The 25,043-nt window shown below is 39.3% G+C and overlaps 1 protein-coding gene across 3 annotated transcripts in view; it reads right to left on the bottom strand.

Annotated features, from left to right (window-relative positions):
- Positions 1-25,043, bottom strand: part of rps6ka3b (ribosomal protein S6 kinase, polypeptide 3b) — a 140,201-nt gene that overhangs the window by 30,303 nt on the left and 84,855 nt on the right. For all 3 annotated transcript variants that reach the window (XM_055150755.1, XM_055150756.1, XM_055150757.1), the window contains one exon: positions 2,822-2,938. In XM_055150755.1, the coding sequence (XP_055006730.1) occupies positions 2,822-2,938 (117 nt within the window). The remainder of the gene's footprint in view (positions 1-2,821; positions 2,939-25,043) is intronic.

The following is a 25,043-nucleotide window of genomic DNA, read 5'->3' as shown; positions in this document are numbered from 1 at the left end:
AGGTCTTAAACAGGTCCAAAACCAGGACTAAAACAGGTCTAAAACCAGGAATAAACCAGGTTTAAACCAGATCTAAACCAGGTCTAAACCAGGTCTAAAACAGGATTTAGCCATCCTCTGTTAACACATGACATCACAAGGTGGAACAGAGCGATTTTAAACTTAGGAGAAAAACTCAGCCTAAATCTATATGCAGGTTTTGTGTGTTAAACATGTGTGAATGAAACAAAACACAACTGCAGGTCTGTTTGTGATGAGGAAACGGGTAATTAATTCCTTCCTCACAAAAATCTTGGGAAAATATGGTACTCAAATTCTTTTAAGCAGTATGACTATAATTTTACAGTTTTTATACGATGGCCTGGCGACTACTTTGCCTTCCTCTAAACCTTGGTCTGAAAAAAAAAGACTTGATTAAAATAAATTATCCGAAGACCAGAGAACTTCATGGGTCTGTTCCTGTTTGTATTTACAAGTCTTAACTCGGAAAATCCAACTTCGAGGACGACTGGAACGCGGCGTAGTAATAACTCTGAAAACTGCCACTATCGGAACAAAATGACCATCACTCGTCTGTTTCTAAGAGTTCGCGAGGCCATATTGATTGTGCATTTTATTTGATTACATAAATTTCACACTCTCATGGAAATCGAAGAGTGTCCAACTGTTCTCGGAGCACTTTGAGTTTCGCACTGAATATATTATTACCAAATGTTTGATGCCGCTTGTCCCGCTGTCAGATTTTGACTTGTCATGACTCAAGTACACTTTCTGGATTGCGTTTTAAATTGTGTTCACTGATCATTTTATACACTGTGCTTTTGTATCTTTGCATCTGCCCAGATATTACAAATGAAAATGACAATATTCAAGTAAAATGATTAAAGGGCCTGTACTACACTATTTTCAAATCTATGTTTTAATCTAGTTTCATCACCACAAACAGACCTGGAGTTGTGTTTTGTTTAATTCACACTTGTTTAATTCACAAACCTTGAGAATTTAGGCTGAGTTCTTCTCTCAAACCAAAGAGAAAGCACTCTGTTCCATCTTGTGATGTCATGTGGTAATACAGGAAGTGCTCCATTGGGTTTTTAAACTCCACACACCTTCACTAGATTCACATTTGAATCATTTCAGCCCTGGAATCGCCAATCTCTACGGAACAAAAGGTAAAAGGAGCCGTTAACTTGAAAACTACAGCTTCATGACATCACAAGGTGGCCTGATTCTGATAGACCTCACAGCATTAAGGCCAATTTACGGTCCAGTGTTAAAAATCGTCTGCGTCATGAGCCTCTGCATCGACCGACGTACACCTCCGAAATTTTCTAACTACGCATCGAAACGCGGTAGACAGCAGTGGAAGCGACGCAGACAATAAGGGCTGTGATTGGGACTCCCTACCACCGCTCTACATACATTTCCTGTACTAGGCTTTCCTTAAAACCGAATGGCTAACCTGCATAAACAAAGTGCTCAAAAAACAGCTCCCTCCTGGTATGCGGTCAGCTTCTCTCGGACTTAAAACAGGACACGACTCAGTGGAATATGCGTGTTCTTTCTGTGACAGAGGGATATTGTACTAATGGTGAGTCTGTTTTGTGCTTTTATTGAGTTGGAGATGGTTCACGTTAGACTTTTCAGAGATTATACGTCTGCAGACACATAGATCGTATATATGAATGGACAGATATCTTCGCCCCCTAGCGCTTTGGCAGTGAATTACTTTGCGGGGCATAGACCTCTACGCAGAGCCATAAATCAAAAACGACAGCGACAAGGCGACGGTGGCAGTGCGCGTTGAGTCGACGCAGAACTATGCTTCACCCATTAGGATTCGTTCGCTCGACAGTAGACGGGTACTTTTTTATGTAACCATCGCTGCTATTTGGTATGTAAAGCACCAAATCCTGTATGAAGAAGGTCAATAACGTCTTTCCTTTCAATAAAATTCACAAAACATTCTCTTTATTCCGTCTTTAAATCCTCGATCTCGGGAATCAACACAGAATGTTTGTCTTCGTCTACATCCATCTCGACGCTTTGTTTACTGTTGTGCTGTTCCACAAAAGGGACCCAGACAGACGCTTGAGTTTGACGTCACTGCTTCACGACTCTTCGCTGATTGGCCGGTGCTCGGTCTACAACTTCCGTATTTTTTTTCGAACTGTCTTATGTATTCCAATTCCTGACCTAGTCGCTGGAGAGAAATTAAATTGAGCGGAGGCACTAGGTGGCGCCAATCACAAGGTGGAACAAAATAAAAACAAAAACAAAACTGTACTCTTTTTCTGCACACAGTTTTGACTTAATAAATTGACATGATAAATAAATAAATAGTTTTTTAAAAGTGAATTGTGTAACTTTTGTGGTGGAGGGTCAGTCAAGTGCTTTTCTCCATGGAGATGTTATTGCTTTGTCTGGCATTAAACTTTTCTATCTTCATGGAGACCAAACCAGATAAACAGGTCAGATCTGTGAAAAGGCAACCCTGCTCACAGTCACAATGTCTGTTTTTCAATGTATTTTTGAGCTATAAAACCACTTGTAATTGAATAAATGTAAGGTAGAAACAAGCAGGTGACGGACCCTCCACCAGAAAAGTTACACAATGCACCTTTTAAAAGCTAATTAAATTTTTCAGTTCAAAAAAATATTTATATTTTAAGTAGTAGATGTATATGTAATTGAATAAATGTAAGATAGAGCTGTTTAATGTCACACTGTGGAACATTCCAAGCAGAGCAATGACGTCTCCATAGAACCAAGCAGGTGACGGACCCCCAACTAAAAAGTTAAAAAAGGAAATAAACCTCACCTTTCCAAACGAGCCTTGTCCCAGGACCTTTCTGAGCTCAAACTGCCTGGGGTCGGCCTTCTCGCAGCCCTCCTTCACGTGGTGAGTGATGCTGATCTCTTTGATGGGAACATCGTCCTGAAATCACAAATAAACAACAAGTTTTTCAGCAGTTTTTCACGCTTTCTGACAGGAACGATACAAACGATGACGCCATAGTGATTCACGGCGTTTTCACTCAGCAGCAGAGTGACAGCGAAAATTGATTTGACTTTATAACACTACATTTGTAACCCAAAACAACCAAAACGGCAAGAAATTATCCAGCCATTCATTCAACATTTATCACATCTTTAGACTTAAGAATTTCACAAAAACGATTAAGTAATAACTAGGAAAAATTATAGATTAAAAAACCAGGACTAAACCAAGACTACACCAAAAAAACTGGTCTTAAAAGTGCACAATGGAACTTTTTTGGTACAAGTCCAGCACCTGGTTGTGTTCATCAAGCTATAGAGAGATTGCTTTCCCTAGAATGTACCACAGTATGGCATTAAACTTGCTTGTTATTTAATTATTGGTGTTTTTTTGTTTTTTTTTGGTGATAAAACAATATCTTGAAAAACATGCACCTCTATACAAATCTGATCTGTAAATTGTCTCGGTGCTTGTCTTCGTGGAAATAGAAAAGTTTACTATTATTCTGTGAAAAACTCCAGGCAAAGCAACAACATCTCCATGGTGACTGACCTACCACCCAGAAAGTTACACAGTGCACCTTTAAACTTAAATATTACACTTCGGGATAGTAAAATACCACTAAGGACTAAGATTTAACACCAGTACAAGACAAATTATATTGAAAATTGTATTAAAATGATCTATATTAACAAAATAATACATGTTCAATTCACTTTCACCATCATTCACACATATATAATACTTGAGAAGATGGAAAAGTGTCTTGCTCAAGGACACAGAAGCAGAATACAATTGCTGTTGGAGGGAATCGAACCACTGACTAATAGATACGTGAATGAACTGAGCGACTATTAAGTAAAGTAAGGATTAAAGGCACACTGTAACTTTTCTGGTGGGGATATGCTACCTGGTCGTTTCCATGGAGATGTTATTACTCTATGTAGTCAATTGCAGGCGTTTTTATAGCTCAAAATAGCGAAAATATAGTGGAGATATATATATATATAAATATAGCAAAAAACATGCATTCTTACTATGAGCACACAGCAAAAACTGGAGTGTTAAAACTGACTCTCACAGAATCAATTTTAATATTTTCTCAGGGTTTATATGAGTCCAATCTGTTCTAGAGTTAATTTAACATTTTTGGAAATGTGAATTAAGTAACACTGGACCAAAGTTCCTATTTAACCTTGAAATCAAGAGTTATATTAACATTTTGAGAGTAAACGGATAACACTTTCTAGGGTTATCCTGATTTAGCTGAACAACACACAGAGGTGTTTTATTTTTACACTTTGAGTTAATTTAGGATGAAATTATGAACAAAACTGGTTCTAACTGGACTTCTCTCGTGGGAGTTTGAAGTGGTGGGTGGGAGGAGCCAAATTAATACTAAGGAAAGTTGAATTAACACTAGAGGAACTCAAATTAATCCCAGAGGGAGTTGAATTAACACTAGTGGAAGTTGAATTAACACTAGTGGAAGTTGAATTAACACTAGTGGAAGCTGAATTAACACTAGAGGGAGTTGAATTAACACTAGAGGAAGTTGAATTAACACTAGTGGAAGTTGAATTAACACTAGTGGAAGTTGAATTAACACTAGAGGGAGTTGAATTAACACTAGAGGAAGTTGAATTAACACTAGGGGAAGATGAATTAACACTAGAGGAAGTTGAATTAACACTAGGGGAAGATGAATTAACACTAGAGGAAGTTGAATTAAGACTAGGGGAAGTTGAATTAACACTGGGGGAAGTTGAATTAACACTGGAGGAAGTTGAATTAACACTAGAGGGAGTTGAATTAACACTAGAGGGAGTTGAATTAACACTAGGGGAAAATGAATTAACACTAGAGGAAGTTGAATTTACTTCAGTCATATTAAATCTGGCAAATAACCCCAATAGGAACTTTCAAATAGTTAAAATAACACTTTTTTGCATTAAAAACAACTCTGAAATATTTTACCCTGAAATTTTAACCCTCCAGTTTTTGCTGTACGGGCTTGCCTCTCCACAGATCTGACCTGTAACTTGACCTGGTGATGTGAGCTGCTCGTCTCCATGGAGATATACTGTACACGTGTAATGCCATACTGTGGAGCACACCAATCCAATAACATCTCCATGGAGACGAGAAGGTGAGGATCCCTGCAGTTGAAAAGCGAAACATTGCACCTCAGATCTGGCTTCCCAAGTGCGTTGTGGGTAATGTAGTTCACTCCTGTTTATAGTCGATGGTCTCGTTAACGTGTCAGATGCCCCGGAGAGTCAGGCAGCGGGAGGTCTTGTATGATTAGTTTGAACACAAGATGGTTTTCATGGCACCACCCCCGGTACCTGCCCCCCACGGAGACGAACGAACGAAGCACACGGCCCCAAAGCAACTAAAGTATCTACACAGAAAACAGCAACAACGACAACAACGCTTCACCAAAACACAAATAAACCAATAAAACAAAAATAATAAAACGTAACGGTGCGATATTGTTGTGATATTCATTTCACGCTATGGTATTTATTTAGATATTGTGGAGATGCTAACAGAACTGAAGATAAACACGTTTTTTAATTTAAATTGCCTTGACTATGCAACAGATAATACTCCCTACACCTGTATGACAAGTCACCCTTATGTAACAGATAATACTCCCTACAACTGTACAACAACTTACTCGCATGCAACAGATGACACTCCCTACAACAAATCACCCTTATGTAACAGATAATACTCCCTACAACTGTACAACTCCTCACCCATGTGTAACAGATAATACTCCCTACAACTGTACAACAACTTACTCACAACAGATGACATTCCCTACAACTCACCCTGATGTAACGGATAATACTCCCTACAACTCTACAACAAATCAACCCACTAAAATGGAAAATTGGAAACTCAATAGTGAAATTTATTGAGCAGGAATTATTTTAAAATCTCATTTTGTCTCGTTCTCGTGGATCCAATCTCGTATCTCGTCTCGTCTTGTGGAAATTGTGTCATGTCATCTCTAATTATTCCCATTTATATTTTTACTCTTTGTTATTGTGATGTGTGAGCTACTGTGTCCAAATAATTGCCCTTGTGGATCAATAAAGTTTGTCTAAACATTATTATTGTGAGACCTTTGCCCTTTCACCACAATATTTCTGTTACATCTTTACAAATGAAGTCCTGCGGGAGACATCGATACTACAGATACAGAATATTCCCAGTGCATTGTAAACAAATAAAGGTAGACTTTCAGTCAAATTTAATAAATAATAGATTCTTGTATTCCACAGTCAGTGCAATCAGACTTGAATAGTGACTTCTACGTAAAAAAGTATATAATCTAGCAGTAAACAAAACAAAAACAAGGCTATTGAAAAACATCTACTACTTAAAATATAAATATTTTTGTGAACTGATAAATGAAATTCACTTTTAAAAGGTGCATTGTGTAACTTTTCTGGTGGAGGGTCCGTCACTTGCTGTTTCTACCTTACAAATATTCAATTACAAGTGGTTTTAAAGCTCAAAAATACCAAGAAAACAATGTTTGGACTGTGAATGGGGATGCCTCTCCACAGATCTGACCTGTGTCTTGGTCTGGTTTGGTCTTCATGAAGAGAGAAAGGTTTAATGCCATACTGTGACACATTCCAGACAAAGCAAATACACCAGAAAAGTTACACAATGCAGCTTGAGAATATATAATCTTTTCAAAATATTGGTATTATCGTTGTTTTTAATATTTCAAAATGTAAAAATGTAATTCAAACTGTGCACTTCAATTCCCCACTTCAACTCACCACATATTGTTTACTATTGAGCATAAATGAATTAAATATTGAAGCTACAGCACCAACACAATGTAAATCATATTTTTTGTAAACTAAAAAACAAAATTGGCTTTGAAAATGTATAACCTTTTCAAAATATTGGTAAAATTTCAAAATGTAAAGAACTGTACACATCAACTCGCACAAATGAAGGAAATACTTAAGATACTTTGCCAAAAATTATATTAAAACTACAACAGCATCACAATTTAGATATAAATAATATTGTAAACTAAAAAAATATTGGTAAAATTTCAAAATGTAAAAAACTGTACTGCAAAACACTCACGATATAACCACACATTGTTTCGTATTGAGTATAAACAAATGAAATACGTGGCCAAAATTATATATTTTGTGTAAACTAAAAAACAAAATTCGTTTCTAAAATGTATAACCTTTTAAAAATATTGGTAAAATTTCAAAATGTAAAAAACTGTACTGTAAAAAAACTTGTGATACAATGACAAATTGTCTAGTTTTGAACATAAATGAATGAAATACTTGAGAAGATACTTCGCCAAAATTATATTAAAACTACAGCTTCTTTTGTCAGCTTTCACCTGCTCAAAACAACATTACAGACAATTCAAAGTTTAGTTTTTTTTTCTGATTGGTCGTAATTTGGGACAAGAAAAGACCACAATTTCCTGTAACCTCGAATTAAACCGATAACGCGACATCTCAGCCTATAAGAAAACAACAAGAAAAACATCTAGAGTGAAGTGTCTTTGCCTGTCCTTTCCCTCCCTCGTTCCTCTCCTCCCCCTCCTCCCTCTGTACCTGTGGATCCCAGGAGAGAGGTCGGTGAGTCCGGGTCAGCCCCAGTGCATTGTGGGTCCTGTAGTCTCTTCGGAGAGTGTGTGGAGCGAGCATGTTTCCGAGTACGTCTGATGTGAAATGATGATAGACCGGTGCCTCAGACTCTCTCTCTCTTTCCTTTCCCTCCTCCCTCTCTTCCTCTCTTTCTCCCTCCTCTCCTCCTCCTCTCTTCTCTCACTCTCCTCCTCCTCCTCCTCCTATCTCTCTTCGCTCCTTCTGTCTTTATTTAAAGTTGTCACCTTTTAGCCTGCGCTCATTGGCACCTCTCGCTCCAAGAGATTTTCATTCTAACATTAGACATTTTTAACATAACTCCAGAGAGACACAACAATGAACTGACCCAGACCAAGACCCAGTAGTAGTAGTAGTAGTAGTAGTAGTAGTATTAGTGGTAGTATTATAGTACTGCTTGCAATTGTAGTAGTGCTGGTGGCAGTAATAGTAGTAGTAGTGGTGTTGGTGACAGTAGTAGTAATAGTGATGGAAGTAGTAGTACAAGTAGTGGTGGTAAAGGTAGTAGTGCTGATGGTATTGGTGGTAGTAGTATTAGTAAGCAGAAAGTGAGTAGTAGTAGTACTAGTACTAGTAGTAGTAGTAGTAGTAGTAGTAGTAGTAGTAGTAGTACTAGTAGTAGTAGTAGTAGTAGTAGTAGTAGTAGTACTAGTAGTAGTAGTAGTAGTAGTAGTAGTAGTAGTAATAGTGATGGTAGTAGTAGTGCAAGTAGTGGTGGTAGTAGTAGCAATGGTAGTGGTATTAGTACGCAGAAAGTGACAGCAGTAGTAGCAGTAGTATTAAACAGAAGGTGACAGTAGTAAGTAGTAGTAATATTAATAGTGTATTAGTAGCAGTAGTAGTAGTAATCAGAAAGCAACAGCAGCAGTAGTAGTAGAAGTAGTAGTACTAGTAGTAGTAGTAGTTGTAGTAGTAGTAGTAGCAGTAGAAGTAGTAGCAGCAGCAGTAGCAGTAGAAGGTAAGTAGAAGGTGACAGTAGTAAGTAGTAGTAGAAGTAGTGGCCATAGTCGTCGTAGTAGTAGTAGTAGCAGCAGTAGTAGCAGTAGTAGGAGTAGTAGTAGTAGTAGTAGTAGGAGTAGTAGTAGTAGTAGTAGCAGTAGAAGTAGTAGCAGCAGCAGTAGCAGTAGAAGGTAAGTAGAAGGTGACAGTAGTAAGTAGTAGTAGTAGTAGTGGCCATAGTCGTCGTAGTAGTAGTAGTAGCAGCAGTAGTAGCAGTAGTAAGCAGAAGATGACAGTAGTAAGTAGTAGCAGTACTACCAGTAGCACCAGTAGTATACTGTAGTAGTAGTAGTAGTAGCCATAGTCATAGTAGCAGTAGTAGTACTAGTAAGTAGTAGCTGTAGTAATAAAAAGACAACAATAATTTTTCTACAATTTACACCTCACAATAACAGTAGTACTTTCTGTCATCTAAACACATGTGCTCTTACACTGATGTTGATCTACAGAGGTTCAAACGTCATGTCGTTTTTCTGTATCAAAACCTCTTAACCTGTTTAAAACGTGTCACCTTTACGACGGCCCACGCTTCAGATTTAACACGGGAAAAGACTCAACAAACACTCGCTCTGCTGTCTGTCATTTGTTTATGCTCCAGAGGGTTCAAAGAGACTATTTAGTTTCAATAGGCCAGAATGTTAAGGCGTATCTAGTTTCGATAGTAGTTTTAGATTCAAGAAATGAGAAGAAATACCCGACTGCGTCCTATCATAACAAATTATATTCCCTTTAAACATGATTTCTTTGCCTAAAATTCAAATAAAGTACGTCATCAATGATCCTATACTGAAAAGCGTGCATGTTTCAGAGCTGTGGGTGGCTGGGCTCATAGATTCATGCAGAGTTCTAATCTCCATATTTTATCAGCACATAAATAATCTATAAGCTGGAGAGTGAGTGGAGCAGTAAATATAGAAGAGTGTGTGGAGTTGGAGACATTTGCGCAGTGAGTCAGACGCAGATGGAGCCTGGCACTGACAGGATGCTCATGTAGCGCCTCTTCATCACACAGACACACTGCCAACACGGAAAGAGGCGGGGATTACCTGAGACGGAGACACACCCACTCACATAAGCCCCTCCCACCTGTTTTGAAAAGGGAAGGGTACATCTGAGACACGCCTACTCACATAAGCCCCTCCCACCTGTTCTAAGAGGGGAAGGGTACATCTGAGACACGCCCACTCACATAAGCCCCGCCCACCTACCTAAGACCCAAAATACATAGACATGCCTTTTTTCCTCTGACAGCAAACTTGCCTACTCAGAACATGCATATGTAATAAAAACTGGATAAGCCCCTCCCCCCTGTCCCTGCCCGAGACCAACTAGTGGCCACTCCAGGTACTGCAGTTTCGTGGAGCTCGGGTCCAGAAAAAAATCTCCCACAGAACCACAACGCATTTTTTGCCTGTGTTTGGCTGACAGAGCATCGAAAGCTTTCACAAAGGTCGGATTCTGTAGGGATTCCTTCCTATTTTCACAACATATATGTTTTAAAATTTTAAGTTTGCTTTGTAAGAGCTAGCCTTGGCCCTCTCTGAGCCCGCTCTAGCAGCTCTCGCTCTGATTGGTCCAAACGCTCCACATTGTGCACATTACATACGTCATTGAGGAAGCAAATGCAGATGAGAAAAATATTTTTGGGCACAGTCCGCTGAAAACAATACAATGCCATCTTGGGTTCACCTTCCAGATTTTATATAGATGTATGACTCAGAAAAACTCAGAGGAGACTGAGCAAAGATTCCAAGATATAACCCAGTGACAATTTCAGTCCCTCGTATCACTGCGATACTGCGTCTGTATCACTGCAATTCTTTACTGCGTCTGTATCACTGTGGGTTTGGTAGTCGGTGTTGTGGTGAGGCCAATATTGAACAAATATTTGTTTTAAACGGGTGTTACTAAACATCCCAAGAGTTCCTAAAAGAAGATAAACATCAGCAGTAACAGCTTTCCGGTTGGCGTCCACGTTTTTCTTCAAATCGGACACGAGAAACCAGAACGAGGCGTCTAGCCCATTAACTATGTCCATTCATATTTACATTCTATCCACGAAACAGTAATAAAACGCTTGAAATGTGGACATGATAATGAAATAATATAACTATAATTTGTCATAGAAGTTACTTTTTCGACCCTAAACAGCTCAAATCTTGTAATTCTAGGAAAAAATAAAAGATTTCCACACTAGTGCAACCAAAAAAAAAATGTACAGGCAAAAATGACTGAGCCCCAAAAATGACTACTCCATTTGTCATTTACTGGACATTAATTAAAAAATACATAATTATCTCCCAATTACAGATGGAGCTATAAAAAATAACTCTAAAACCAGGTCTAATAAAGCACTGACCTTGGTTAAACTTAAGCTCTGACTGAACCAGGTCTCACTACAAAACAAGTCTACTACAGACGGATTAATCCGCACTAAACCAGGCCACGACCCATTTTAGTTTCAGTGATTAAGGATATTTTTCTTCAAATGCAAATTACATAACACAAGTTTCCATCAGTAACGCCAAAAGGTCTAAAAATAGTGTATTTCACGTGAGCAGAGTCCTTACAGTAAAACACTAATTATACAGAGCTGCCCTCCTTCTCCGCCCTGGATTCAAACAGACGAGCGAACGAACCGGGCTAAATACAGACGTCACACACTCTCCCTCTGCGGCTGTCTCTACTGTACTCTGAAAATATGAAAGATATAAGAGTAGACGAGCTTTTCACAAACTTATATGTAACTTCACATTTGCCTTTTGGGATTAATAAAAAAAAATTTGGTGATGATGAATATGAAATAAGACCTGTAAGATAACTTCTAAGATGGAGGGCCTGCGACTTGCTTGTCTCTCCGAGGGATTTCTGAACTCTATGTACCGTGGATAATAAGTCAAATTTGATTGATTACTGATTAATTAATTGTAAATATATCATTTTGATGTCTAACTTGGTGTACCGATAAACGGATAATGGTTTATTAGCTGTTCTAAGGCTCGTCGTGGGTTCTTGAATTTCGTTGTCGACTGCTGAAGTTGGTAGCTCTGTGGCATTTTTGTTTCGTAAAGGAGCTCGCTGGAGAAAAAAGGTTGGAGATTCAAGGCCTAGAATATTCCACAGTAGGGCATTAAACATATCGCCTTTGTATTTGTTCAATTAGCTCAAAAATACCTTAAAAAACACAAATTTTTACCAGGTGCAGGCTTGCTTCTCCAAAAACCTGACTATTAACTAGGGCAGGGTATCATTAAGAAGTTGCCGATACGATACATATCTCGATACAGTGCACTTTTGATTCGATACGATATATTTCAAAACGATTCAATACGGTTCAGTAAAAAATAAAAGTTTAATCATGTCTGTGATACTAAAAGACTTTGTTAAATCACTTCTTGTGCAAAGTTCATATGAAAAACGTCCATTTTAATCATCAAAACTGTGAAAATGTCAAATTTGTTGCATGAACGAGTTTCCTTCCTCTAAACAGGCAACAAAACTGTAGCTCTGTAACGAAATAATTTAGTAAAATATACCAAAAAATGCTCTTGGCGATATATCAAAACAATATCGATACTGTATCATCACACCCCTACAATTAACCTTTCTCAATTGTGATTAACAAGTTTATTTCCATGCTGGCCACATTTACATAATGTTTTTAATTCCGAAATAATTGTTCTGAATTAAATAGTTCGGAATTAGAACATTCTGCTTCGAGTTTATATGGAAATAATAATTCTGAATTGAGGTTTACATGGGAAACATGTTAAATCGTCTTTATTTAATTCCGCTCAACATCTGGGGTGGGGAAGGGTTCTGATTGGACGGAGACATGAACGTATTTGAAAACACACACTTCAGCTGCTACCGGCTTTTTTGTCATCTCGGTTTGTCGTTACGCCGCGGACACAAACATGATCCAAACTTTTTTCGCAGTCATTCCGATGATAATGAAGCAGCAGCTGGAGAATTCTCTCATCACACTTTACGTCTGTCAGCTGAGGAGGAGAAGGAAGAGTGTTGGAGAAGGGAGGAAGAAAACAAACTGAGTCAACACTCCTGCGTCCCGCTCGCAAATCCAAAGAGACGTGCATGAAAGTCCGAAGTGAAGACTGGTGGAGCTGGATCGTCCAGAACTATTTTTAAGAAGAATAAACGTTTACATGATCGAGGAATATATTAATTCGGCTTTAAAATTGGAATAAACCACCCACTTACTTCGGAATTAAGTTTAATTCTGAATAATCACTTTCATTAGGAATTAAGTGTTTACATGGTCTTTTTAAAGCAGAATTCATTTTTATTCAGAATTAAAGCTCATGTAAACGTATCAAATGTGGATCAAATCAATCAAACCAAGCAGCAACATCGCCGTGGAAACAAGCAGGTGGCGGACTCCACCAGAAAAGTTACATAGTGCACCTTTAACAAGAAAATCAACTATACAGTATTGTTTTGAGACATATTTAATGATGGATTTTGTGACCTGTGGGAGGTTTTACGGATAAAATTTGCAAGATGAAATTGTTGCAAATTGTCTAAAATTGTGTCAAAGCAATTTGTAGGAACACAATTTTTTTACCCATTTTCGCGGACGTGTTTTGCATCCACCTGCCTCTCCCTCTCCGCCTCTCTCTCCCTCTCTTGATCTCTCTTCATCTCCCTCCATCTCGGCAGTAAACCGGCTCAGATCTGGTTTGTAGTGTCGGTCTAAATGAGTGTGATTTGGTTAGAGAGCTGCAGATGGACTCCAGGGACACGTCCAATCCAATCAACCAGAAAAGTGCTCACATCTACAGAGACTGACCACTGCAGCTGAACAGACAACAAGACAGGGACTGAACCAGGACTAAACCAGGACTAGACCAGGACTAAATCAGGACTATACCATGGCTAGACCAGGACAAGACCAGGACTAACCCAGGTTTGATAGATACTGACGACTGCAGCTGAAGAGACAACAAGAGAGGGACTAAACCAGGACTAAACCAGGGCTAGACCAGGACTAAACCAGGGCTAGACCAGGACTAAACCAGGGCTAGACCAGGACTAAACCAGGGCTAGACCAGGACTAAACCAGGACTAAACCAGGACTAAACCAGGACTAGACCAGGACTAAACCAGGACTAGACCAGGACCAGACCAGGACTAACCCAGCTTTAACAGAGCCTGACCACTGCAGCTGAAGAGACAACAAGACAGGGACTGAAACAGGACTAAACCAGGACTAGACCAGGACTAGACCAGGACAAGGCCAGCACTAGACCAGGACTAAACCATGGTTAAACCAGGACTAGTCCAGGACAAGACCAGCTTTGATAAATATCAACGACTGCAGCTGAACAGACAACAAGACAGGGACTAAACCAGAACTAAACCAGGACTAAACCAGAACTAAACCAGAACTAAACCAGGACTAAACCAGAACTAAACCAGGACTAAACCAGGACAAGACCAAGATTAGACCAGGACTAAACCAGAATTAGACCTGGACTAGACCAGAACACAAGAAGGACTGAACAAGGACTGAATAAGGACTGAACCAGGACTAGACCTGTACTGAACCTGTACTGAACCGACCTGTACTGAACCTGTACTGAACCAGGACCAAACCAAGACCAAACCAGGACCACTATGGCATCAAGCTATAACACAAAACCAGGACTAAAACAGAACTAAACCCCATCTACATCAGGACTAAACTGGACTACAACCAAGACCAAACTAGGATAAGTGTGTCCCCAAACTATAGAACTAAACCAGGACTAAACCAGGGCTAAATCAAGACTAAACCAAGTCTAAACCAGGACTAAACTAAGTCTACATCAGGATTAAACTGGGGTCAAACAAGGACCAAATCAGGACAAGTGTGCCCCCAAACTATAGGACTAAACCAGGACAAAACCAGGGCTAAACCAAGACTAAACCAGGACAAGTGTGACCCCAAACTATAGAACTAAACCAGGACTAAACCAGAACTAAACTAAATTTACATCAGGATTAAACTGGGGTCAAACCAGGACCAAATCAGGACAAGTGTGACCCCAAACTACAGAACTAAACCAGGACTAAACCAAGTCTACATCAGGATTAAACTGGACTCGAACCGGAACCAAACCAGAACAACTGTGACTCAAGCTATGACACAAAAACAGGACTAAACCAAGTCTACATCAGGATTAAACTGGGGTCAAACCAGGACCAAACCAGGACTAAATCACCAATACTTCTCACATCTTCTGAGTCAATCTGTCGCTGTCAGCTGTGATCTTTGTTAAATATTTCGTGGCTGTTCTTTAAAACACCCCACACAGTTTTACTCACAGCTGCAGCCTGCCCTTGGACCGGACCACTGCGCCGCTCAGACGGGGGGGTTCTGTCAGGGTGGTGCGTCCCGTGGAGAAGACGACGACGTAACGATTTGAGCCGAGACCTGAAAGCTCCGATGAGTCCGGAGACGGCACAGGCGCAGGCTCGGCACACGGTCATAGCACGACTGCACGAAACTCTACCAAACTTTCAACTTCTGTCACTCCTAGTAGAAAGTTTGAAGCATTCGTAAAAATATTTATACATAAAAACCCTTAATTATTATGAAAAAACTATGTATTAATTATTTTTATTAACCTGCAAACACAACTTTCCAAAAATTCCATTCACACTGTAGAAGTTTGGTTTACTTTTCACCTTAAAGTTTCAAGAAATTTCCAAATTCTTATGATAAAAACAAGCAAATTTGTTTAATTTAATCTGCAAACATGATTTTCTCTATGAAAATCTGAAAATTTTATTCAAATTGTTGGATTATGGGTGAGAAAAATACACTTAAACTTCTGTCTCTGTTTAGAAAAAAAAAAAAAAAGAAATATCCTTCTGCACTACAATGAAAACTAAATATAATAAACGTAATATATTTTGGTAAGAATTAAAAGAAATTAAAAAAACAAGAAATCCCCAAATGGTTTTGTCAATTCTGTTAAATCTTGCATAATCCAAAAGCACCTTGAGTCTTGAGAAAGTTAATTTAGTGAATTCTGTTAGAAGACACATCCAGAAAATGCATTTGCCAAGTCCTTCAAATCTGTTTCCAAATAATAATCTCGAAATGCTCTCTTCCAGTGGTTTAAATCTGGTCTAATCCCACGAGCTGTGAGCTGTCGTCCCTTCGGTTTTGTTGGTGGTTTGTGTTGAACTAGAGCAGGTCCAGGCTGATGTGTCCTTGTGTGAGGGGATCCCCAGAGCGGAGAGAGGAGAGAGACGGGAGAGACGGGATATGGGGGAATCTCCACTCACACAGCTGATGGAAAGAGTGAGTGGAGCAGTGACACTTCATAAACAAGAGAGAGCGAGAGAAAGAGAGACGGAGAGAGGGAGGGAGAGAGGGAGGAGGGGTGAGAAGAGGACGGGGAAAAAGGGGGAAAGGTGGAGAGGGAGAATGAGCGTGTGAATGAAGGATTTCACATTCAAACTTACTTTTATGTAGCAGATAATACTCCCTACAACTGTACAACAACTCATGATTATGTAACATAATACTCCCTACAACTGTACAACACAACTCACGCTTATGTAACGGATAATGCTCCCTACAAAAGTACAACTCACCCGTACGTAACAGATAATGCTCCCTACAAATGTACAACAACTCACCTGTATGTAACGGATAATACTCCCTACAACTGTATAACACAACTCACTCTTATGTAACATATAATACTCCCTACAACTGTACAACAACTCACCCTTGTGTAACAGGTAATGCTCCCTACAACTGTACAACAACTCATTATTATGTAATGGATAATACTCCCTACTACAGTAAAACTCACTCTTATATAAGAGATAATACTATCCATCATGGAGACCTTCTGAATGAATAAAAGTTTTGAAAGTCCCACAATGTAACATTTGGCCAAAAATAGCCAAAAATGTACGTTTTTATTGCGTGTCCTTAGTGTGAGAGGGCTTGCATCTCCACAAACCTGGCTCATATCTGGATGAGTTCCTTCTCATGCTTGTTTCCATGGAAGTACTGAACTTATTTAATTTATTTATGAGACAGGAACAGTGCACTTATATACAGGGTTCCCACTTTTTTTCACTGGCAAAATTTCAAAACTTTTCCATGACTTTTTCATGACCTAAAGTAAAATTTCCATGATTTTACAGCACCTACATGTGTAGAATTGATCAGACTTTTAGGGCTAAATATGAAATGTTAACCCTTTCACTCACCTTATGGTTTGGTATTATAGTTTTTTAACATTTAAAATACTGTCAGTGTATTTATTATCGTCTCTTTAAACAAAAGGTGCAAACGTTCAGAAATAATCATAACAGCCTCATGAGAACTTAACAGAACGTTGTGAAAGAGATACAAAATTTCCATGACTTTTCCAGGATTTCCATGACTGTGAGAACCCTGTATACATTAATTTTAACAGGAGAGATGCTTTGTGTCAGGCTGTAGCACAAGAGTTTTTTAGGTTTGTTGGGGGAAACCAGAGCGCCACCCAGACACGGGAAGAACATGCAAACTGCACACAGAAACACCCGGTCTATTCCTTTTGCTATAATATTCCACACTATGGCATTATAAACATCTGTTTCCATGGAGAAATAGGAATCATGTAACACGCCACCTCTAAAAAGTTAAACAGCACTACTTTAATTTGACCTTGACAGTGGAGATTTTTTTTTAAAAAGCACGTGAAAAACTTAAAATAACTTACAAAAAATTAAATTCAGTTTCAGTTTTTACGCTGATGTTGTGTCCGGTATAATCATATTTACAGCTGAAAGTTCATACACACATGGAAAAAAGAGGGAGGAGAGAAGAGAAGCAGAGGGTGAGGAGAGCGAGGAGGGGTGAGCGGGGTGAATGGGGGTGTCCCGTTGGCCCTGTCCCGATTTGGACCAGTGCCCTTTACCCCCCCCCCCTCCCTCTTCCGCCCCCTCCGCCCCCTCCACCCCCTCCGCCCCCCGCTAACTGACTGTGACCAATGGAAAAGCACCACGATAGAGCCTCTCACATGAACATGACCAACTGTCAGCAGCATAACAGATATTTACACGTTTACACGTCTCCAAACACACGCGTAAACAACAGGGAGTTAGGTGTCAGTATCAGAATTAATTTAAGAAGTAATTAAGTTAATCTGAGTCACAACTTTTTAATATCCAAAACCTGCAAATGTGAATAAAAGACGCACCAGTCCAGTTTATTTTTAAAGCTTAATTACGGATTTTCTTTGAATAAAATCAGAACAACGTGACCTTTGCTTCGTGTTACTCAAAAATATTTGATCTATTTCAAACTTGTAAGAGTCGTGGGAGTGACTACATGACACTTGGACACTGATTTAAAGCTGATCGTCGATGAAAAAAAATCATTAATGTGAATTTTACTAACATTCTAACAGGTTTGTGAACGCTACGAACAAGTTATTTGCATGGATTTAAAGCCGCATTGCGTAACTGTTCTGGTGGAGGGTCCGTCAAATGCTTTTCTCCGTGGATGTGTTATTACTTTGTCTGGAATAACAATAATACCAATGTTTTGAATAGATTATATACTTTCAAGCTGCATTGTGTAACTTTTCTGGTGTATTTGCTTTGTCAGGAATGTTTCACAGTACAGCATTAAACCTTTCTATCCTCATGGAAACCAAACCAGACCAAGTTACAGGTCAGATCTGTGGAGAGGCAACCCCGCTCACAGTCAGAATGCTTGTTTTTCGAGGTGTTTTTGAGCTAAAAAACCAGCTGTAATTGAATAAATATAAGGTAGAACTGTTTAAAGTCACACTGTGGAACATTCCGGACAAAGCAATGATGTCTCCATATAAAAACAAGCAGGTGACGAACCCCCAAACAAGAAGTTACACCTTTAAATACCAATTTCCCACTTGTTTGAGTAAAGAAAATACTACTTTCTAGGGGTGTAAAAAAAAAAAAAATCAATTCAGTGACATATCGTGATAGTTCGTTGCGCAATTCTCAAATCGATTCAAAATGCATCCGAATTGATTTTTTAAATCATATTTTTCACAAAAATTCATTAGTTACATCTAGGGCTGGGTATCATTATGAAGTTGCCGATACGATACATACCTCGATACATAGGCCACGATACGATACATATCTCGATACAGTGCACTTTCGATTCGATATGATATATTTCAAATTGATTCAATACAGTTCTCTAAAAATAAAGACTAAATCATGTCTGTGATACTAAAAGTCTTTGTTAAACCAATGTTTGTGCAAAGTTCATATGAAACACAAACATTTTATTCATCAAAACTGAAAATGTGAAATGTGTCGCATAAAAAAGTTTCCTTCCTCTAAACAAGCAACAAAACTGTAGCTCTGTAACAAAATAATTGAGTAAAATACACCAAAAAGTACGCTTGGTGATATATCGATACAGCAGCCCACGATATCGATACTGTATCATCACATTAAGCGATACGATATATCAATATTTCAATATTTTTGCACACCCCTAGTTACATCCACTGTTCTCATAATAAAAAAAAAAAAGTACATTATATTTCATACAACTGTGTTCTCTTAAAGGTGACTGTATTATTAGAAGTAATTATTGATAAATCGCAATATATCATCCATTGATTTAGTATCGGGATGTATCGGGATATACTGAATCGTGGCATGTGGATCATGATATGTATCGTATCGTTAGACTCAAGGCAATGCACACCCCTACTACTTTCTGTATCGATGTAAAATTTTGTATCGCTGAAAGTCGCTGAAAAGTGTTTTAATACTTTATAAGAACAGTTTCCTCCAATAATTGCCTGGAATCAAGAATATGCACAATACTTTACGAAAATATGAGTCTGGTCACAGGTGAGTTTCAAATGGGCGTGATTGACAGGTGCATTAGCCAATCAGAGAACAAAAGGGATAAAAAGAAAAGAAAACAGCAGCACAGTATACTGAATATTTTGTATACTGCCGAGATATTTTTATTACCCGTTTCCGTTGTGTTTTATTTTCACTTGTACATATACAGTTATATAATTATTTCATATTTGACACCAGTCTCTTGAGATTTTTGCGACTTATCTGTGTTTTTATTGATTAAATTTATTTATTGGTTTATTTATTTCTATTCTATGATTTTGTTTTTATTTTATTTTACTGGTTTTATTATTTTAGTAGTTTATTTTATCATATTATTATTGTTGTTATTATGTATTTGTGCAGCACTTTGGAAAATGTTTGTGAAATGTGTTGGATTATTTAGAATTATAATACCATTTATTATTATATTGTGATGTGCAGGATGGGACAAGATCTCGTGGAATAAAATTGTCACAAGATCGTTCACGTGTGAGGAAAATCATCTAGACTGGACCAAAAAAAGTTAAAAGAAGGCTGGTAGATGACATTTCTTGAGGAGCTGTAGTTCCAAAAAGGTCTACTACTACAACAAAAACATTAAATTAGAAAACATTAGGTCAAAACTGTAAACGAGATCAAACATAAATTATTTCAAAAGCTCGTCTTGTCTCATTTTTGTGGACGTAATCTCGTGTCCAAGTCTAAAAAAGTTGTGGATTTCTGTAAAATCAATGAGCGAAGAGCTAAAATCTGTTAATCTGAGGGACAAAAGTGATTTTATTTGTAAATTATAAATGAACAATGAGCTTTTTCGTTTCCCATGCGTCACTGAAATAAACAAATCTGACTGGACGATGACGTTTGACCGGGTTTGAGATTCGGCAAAGGGCACTGGGACCACACCGAAATCAATTTATATAAAAGTACAGAGATATCAGTCGGAATTTCCAGGCAACTCCAGCGACATTATTCAGACACTATTTTTATTCTGTGGTCTTTAAATGTCATGGTTGAGATTAAAGGGAGTTGACTGTAAAATTAAAAGTAGGTGCAGAGATATCAGTTTCTACGCCTGTTTGGAAAGTTACACCGCCAGTTTCAGTTTCGTTTGTGTTTTTTTGTTTTTATCTACAACCTTTAATAGTTTTTTTAAGTTTCTAATTTTGCATATCTTCAAAACAACAACTGCACTTGTACAATTTCTTTCTATCAGGTCAAAACCAGCAACTAAGGTTTGGTTTTGTCACTGTACCCCAAACCATGAACTTTAAACACTTTTTTTTTTTTTGTATTTGAGCTAAATATGTCTTGCCCCAGTGCAGATATGTTGCATAAGCAGCTCTTGACATTAAAATAAGTCCAGTGTGTTTTGTCTGAGTCTAATTAGAAAGTGTTTTATTGTCAGATAAGTTGCTTTTTTACTTGAATGTGATGTGAAAACTCTGCTCAAACTCATCTCTTACAAACTCATCACTGTGAATAATTACGATGTTTGAAATGCGTAAGATAAGTGAACCACTACAAAATGAACTAAATCTGTTTTTTCACATTTTTAAGATGGTAAAAATCAGGTTCAGCGCCTTTATGAAGCTTTAAAAATTGAATAATATAACATTTACATATGAACCATAGCTAAAGGGTAGTGTTGTTGTACTCAAGAACGGTCTTGGTCTCGAGACCAGCCTCAAGACAATTTTATTACGGTCTTGGTCTCTTCTCAGACTCAACCGCATTTGGACTTGGTCTTGTTTTGGTCTTGAAGGCACTCGGTCTTGTCTCAGTCTAGAAGGCACTTGGGCTCAGTCTTGTCTAGGTCTCGAAGGCACTTGGGCTTGGTCTTGTCTCGGTCTCGAAGGCGCTTGGACTCGGTCTTGTCTCAGTCTGGAAGGCGCTTGGACTCGGTCTTGTCTCAGTCTGGAAGGCGCTTGGACTCGGTCTTGTCTCAGTCTGGAAGGCGCTTGGACTCGGTCTTGTCTCAGTCTGGAAGGCGCTTGGACTCGGTCTTGTCTCAGTCTGGAAGGCGCTTGACTCGGTCTTGTCTCAGTCTGGAAGGCGCTTGGACTCGGTCTTGTCTCAGTCTGGAAGGCGCTTGGACTCGGTCTTGTCTCAGTCTGGAAGGCGCTTGGACTCGGTCTTGTCTCTTGTCTCAGTCTGGAAGGCGCTTGGACTCGGTCTTGTCTCAGTCTGGAAGGCGCTTGGACTCGGTCTTGTCTCAGTCTGGAAGGCGCTTGGACTCGGTCTTGTCTCAGTCTGGAAGGCGCTTGGACTCGGTCTTGTCTCGATCTTGAAGGCGCTTGGACTCGGTCTTGTCTCGATCTTGAAGGCGCTTGGACTCGGTCTTGTCTCGATCTTGAAGGCGCTTGGACTCGGTCTTGTCTCGATCTTGAAGGCGCTTGGAACTCGGTCTTGTCTCGATCTTGACGGCGCTTGGACTTGGTCTTGTCTCAGTCTTGAAGGTGCTTGGGATTGATCTTTTCTCTGTCTCGAAGGCGCTTAGGTTCGGTCTTATCTAGGTCTTGAAGGTGCTTGGACTCGGTCTTGTCTCGATCTTGACGGCGCTTGGACTTGGTCTTGTCTCAGTCTTGAAGGCGCTTGGGATTGATCTTTTCTCTGTCTCGAAGGCACTTAGGTTCGGTCTTGTCTAGGTCTTGAAGGTGCTTGGACTCGGTCTTGTCTAGGTCTTGAAGGTGCTTGGACTCGGTCTCGTCTCGGTCTTGAAGGTGCTTGAACTCGGTCTCGTCTCAGCCTCGAGGTCTGACACTTGAAGAGCACAATCATTTTTCAATACGCCCACTGCTGTTGGAAATAAACTTCTTTCCACGACATGTGCAAGTGCTTTGTGTTGCATTTTTGTATTAAACGCGCTCTATAAATAAAGTTTGTTTTGATTTGGTGTGGCTGAAGTTTGCCTAATGAAAGTGCACAAATGCAGCGGCTACATCCCACCGCAAAACCAGTAAGAGAATGTAACTCTGGTTAGAGAGTTGAAAAAACAGGTTTAAAAAGCCTACCCACTTTCCTTCACAGTTTTCTGTAAAGCGGCAGTGGAAGTGGAATTAAAGAAGGGGATCTCAAACTGTGGGCGCGGGTCCAAAAAAGGGGTGCAGAGTGTTTGTTTGGCTTATTTTAGGCCTAAATGAGGATTAATCAGATAAAATGGAGATAGATTTATAAAAAAATACTAAAATAAAAGTGCCAAAATAACTGTAAAATATAAATAAATGCAGAAAATGACAAAGATGGTCTCAATGGGCCATGGTCTCGGTCTTGTCTCGGTTTCAACCTTTAAAAGTCTTGGTCTTTTCTCGGTCTCAGTCCTCAGAGGTCTTGGTCTTGTCCTGATCTTGACTACAACACTAAAGGGTAACTCGTGGTCACAGAAATGTACAGTTGGCGAGTCCATAGGTTAATTTAAACAATAGTGAGACGTGGGCATGCCTGACCCCCACACACTCACCTGTCACTCAAACTGTGCACAAAGTGACTGCGGCGCTGCACCACAATGACATTTATTACATTACTGACACCTGTTCTCACAGGAACAGTAAAGCCAGCTATGATTTCACTCATGTACATGAAACGAACGGTGCTTTAATTTTACGATCTCAAGACAGCTAGACCCGGGCTGACCTGAGCTAAACCTGCAGATTGAACACGGATACAGGTTTTGTCTCATTCTCAGTACGTGGACGGGCCTCATGTGGAAGCTCAGAACCTCCAGAACCACCTGGAGTGACAATTCAGATCAGAGAGTCCTTTAAGGTTTAAAGGTCATTACGCAAAATTGACCCTGAGCTTTAAGTCACAGAAAATAAACCTGGAGTTGTGTTTTGTTTCATTCACACATGTTTCGCAGCCTTCATTTTTTGGTCTATCAGCATCGCTAAATCTCAAACTGCTCCATTCCAGTAGTTTTTAAGTTAACAGCTCCTTTTACTTTTAGTTCAGTAGAGGTTGGCAATTCCAGAGCTCAAATTATCCAAATGATTCTGGAGTTTAAAACAATGAACTATAATAAAATCTGAAGGTGAACCTAAGATGGCGTTGTATTGTTTTCAGTGGTCTGAGCTCATTGGTGCTTGGGCCCAAAAATAATTTTCCCTTCCGCATTTACTTCGTCAATACGGGTGAGCTCCTCCCATCTGTGTAACATCCGTAACGCACATGACATGGAGTGTTTGGACCAATCAGAGTGAGAGCTGGTGAAGCGGAGCTAGCACGGGCTCAGAGCGGGGCTTGGATAAAGGCTGAAGTATAGTTCTGCATCGACTCAATGCACCCTGCTGCCGTCGCCTTGTCGCAGTCGTTTTTAATTTATGGGTCTGCGTCGCGGTCTATGCACCGCGAAGTAATTCACCGCCACAACGCTCGAAGTCTAGTATTTTAAAATGCCATTCGTGTTTACAAAATGAAGAGAGAAAGCAGAATACCAGAAATGTATGTAGAGTGGATGTAGAGAGGACCAATCACAGCCCTTATTGTCTGCGTCGCTTCCCCTTGCTGTCGGCGTCGGTTCAATGAGTAGTTAGAAAATTTTTGAGGTGCACGTTGGTCGACTCAGGCGCTTTGTGGAGGGGATTCATGGCGACACACACAATTTGACGCATGACTATAAACTGGGCTTAAGTCTTACAAAGCAAACTTTCAGGCGCTTTGATGATTTAAACATTTTAAAAAGTTTCTGTGTGAAAACAGAAAAGAATCCCTACAAAATCCAACCTTTGTGAAAGTTATGGATGCCCTGTCAGTCGAACACGGCCAGTTTGAATTCCCCAAAAAATACATTGTGCTACTTTGGGAGAATTCTTTCTGGGGGTGCAGTACCTGGAGCGACCACTAGTCTGTCTCGAGCTGGGACAGAGGGGGAACGAACGCCTTATCCAGTTTTTTTTTATAGATCCAGTGGAGAACTTCCTGTATTACCACATAACGTCACAAGGCAGAAGAGTGTTGTGCTTTCTGTTTGAGAGAGGTATGTTTTTGATGAGGAAACAACATTATAACATCAGAAAATAGAGCAACATGGGCCAGGATTTCAGCACTGAAACTGGGAACCCAAATAAAAGACTCATGTGAGGCTCATTCTGCTTTGTGATTGGATAATTATCTTGAGAGCCAAAACATAAAACTGGAACATGGACAACTTGGCCTCATGTCCAATGTTTTTGTAATTCGGCATCACAATTATTGCAATTACACGAGCTATATTTGATTTGAACACGTCGGGACACAGAAAATTTAAAATCACACTCTCATATACAGTTTCTTTAAAATCCAAATCTTCTTAAACAAAATGGAAAAACGCATGTATTAAATCCCCAGTGTTTTCATTAATAAAAACACCTTGAAAAACTCGCATTCGTGCTGTGAAATGTGCTTGCCTCTCCACAGAGCTACCTGCATCTCTCTACACAGGGAAACATTACAGTAAAAGCATCGCCGTGGAAACAAGCAGGTGCCTGTTCAGTGGAGTTTTCTTTCGCGTCGTCTAATAAAACAGC

Source organism: Boleophthalmus pectinirostris, unplaced genomic scaffold, assembly GCF_026225935.1.
Source record: "Boleophthalmus pectinirostris isolate CB_2022bp ecotype Guang Dong unplaced genomic scaffold, ASM2622593v1 HiC_scaffold_15, whole genome shotgun sequence".
Lineage (NCBI taxonomy): Eukaryota > Metazoa > Chordata > Actinopteri > Gobiiformes > Gobiidae > Boleophthalmus > Boleophthalmus pectinirostris.
Note: the sequence above shows the minus strand (reverse complement) of the source record. Positions and strands in the feature narration are given on the sequence as shown.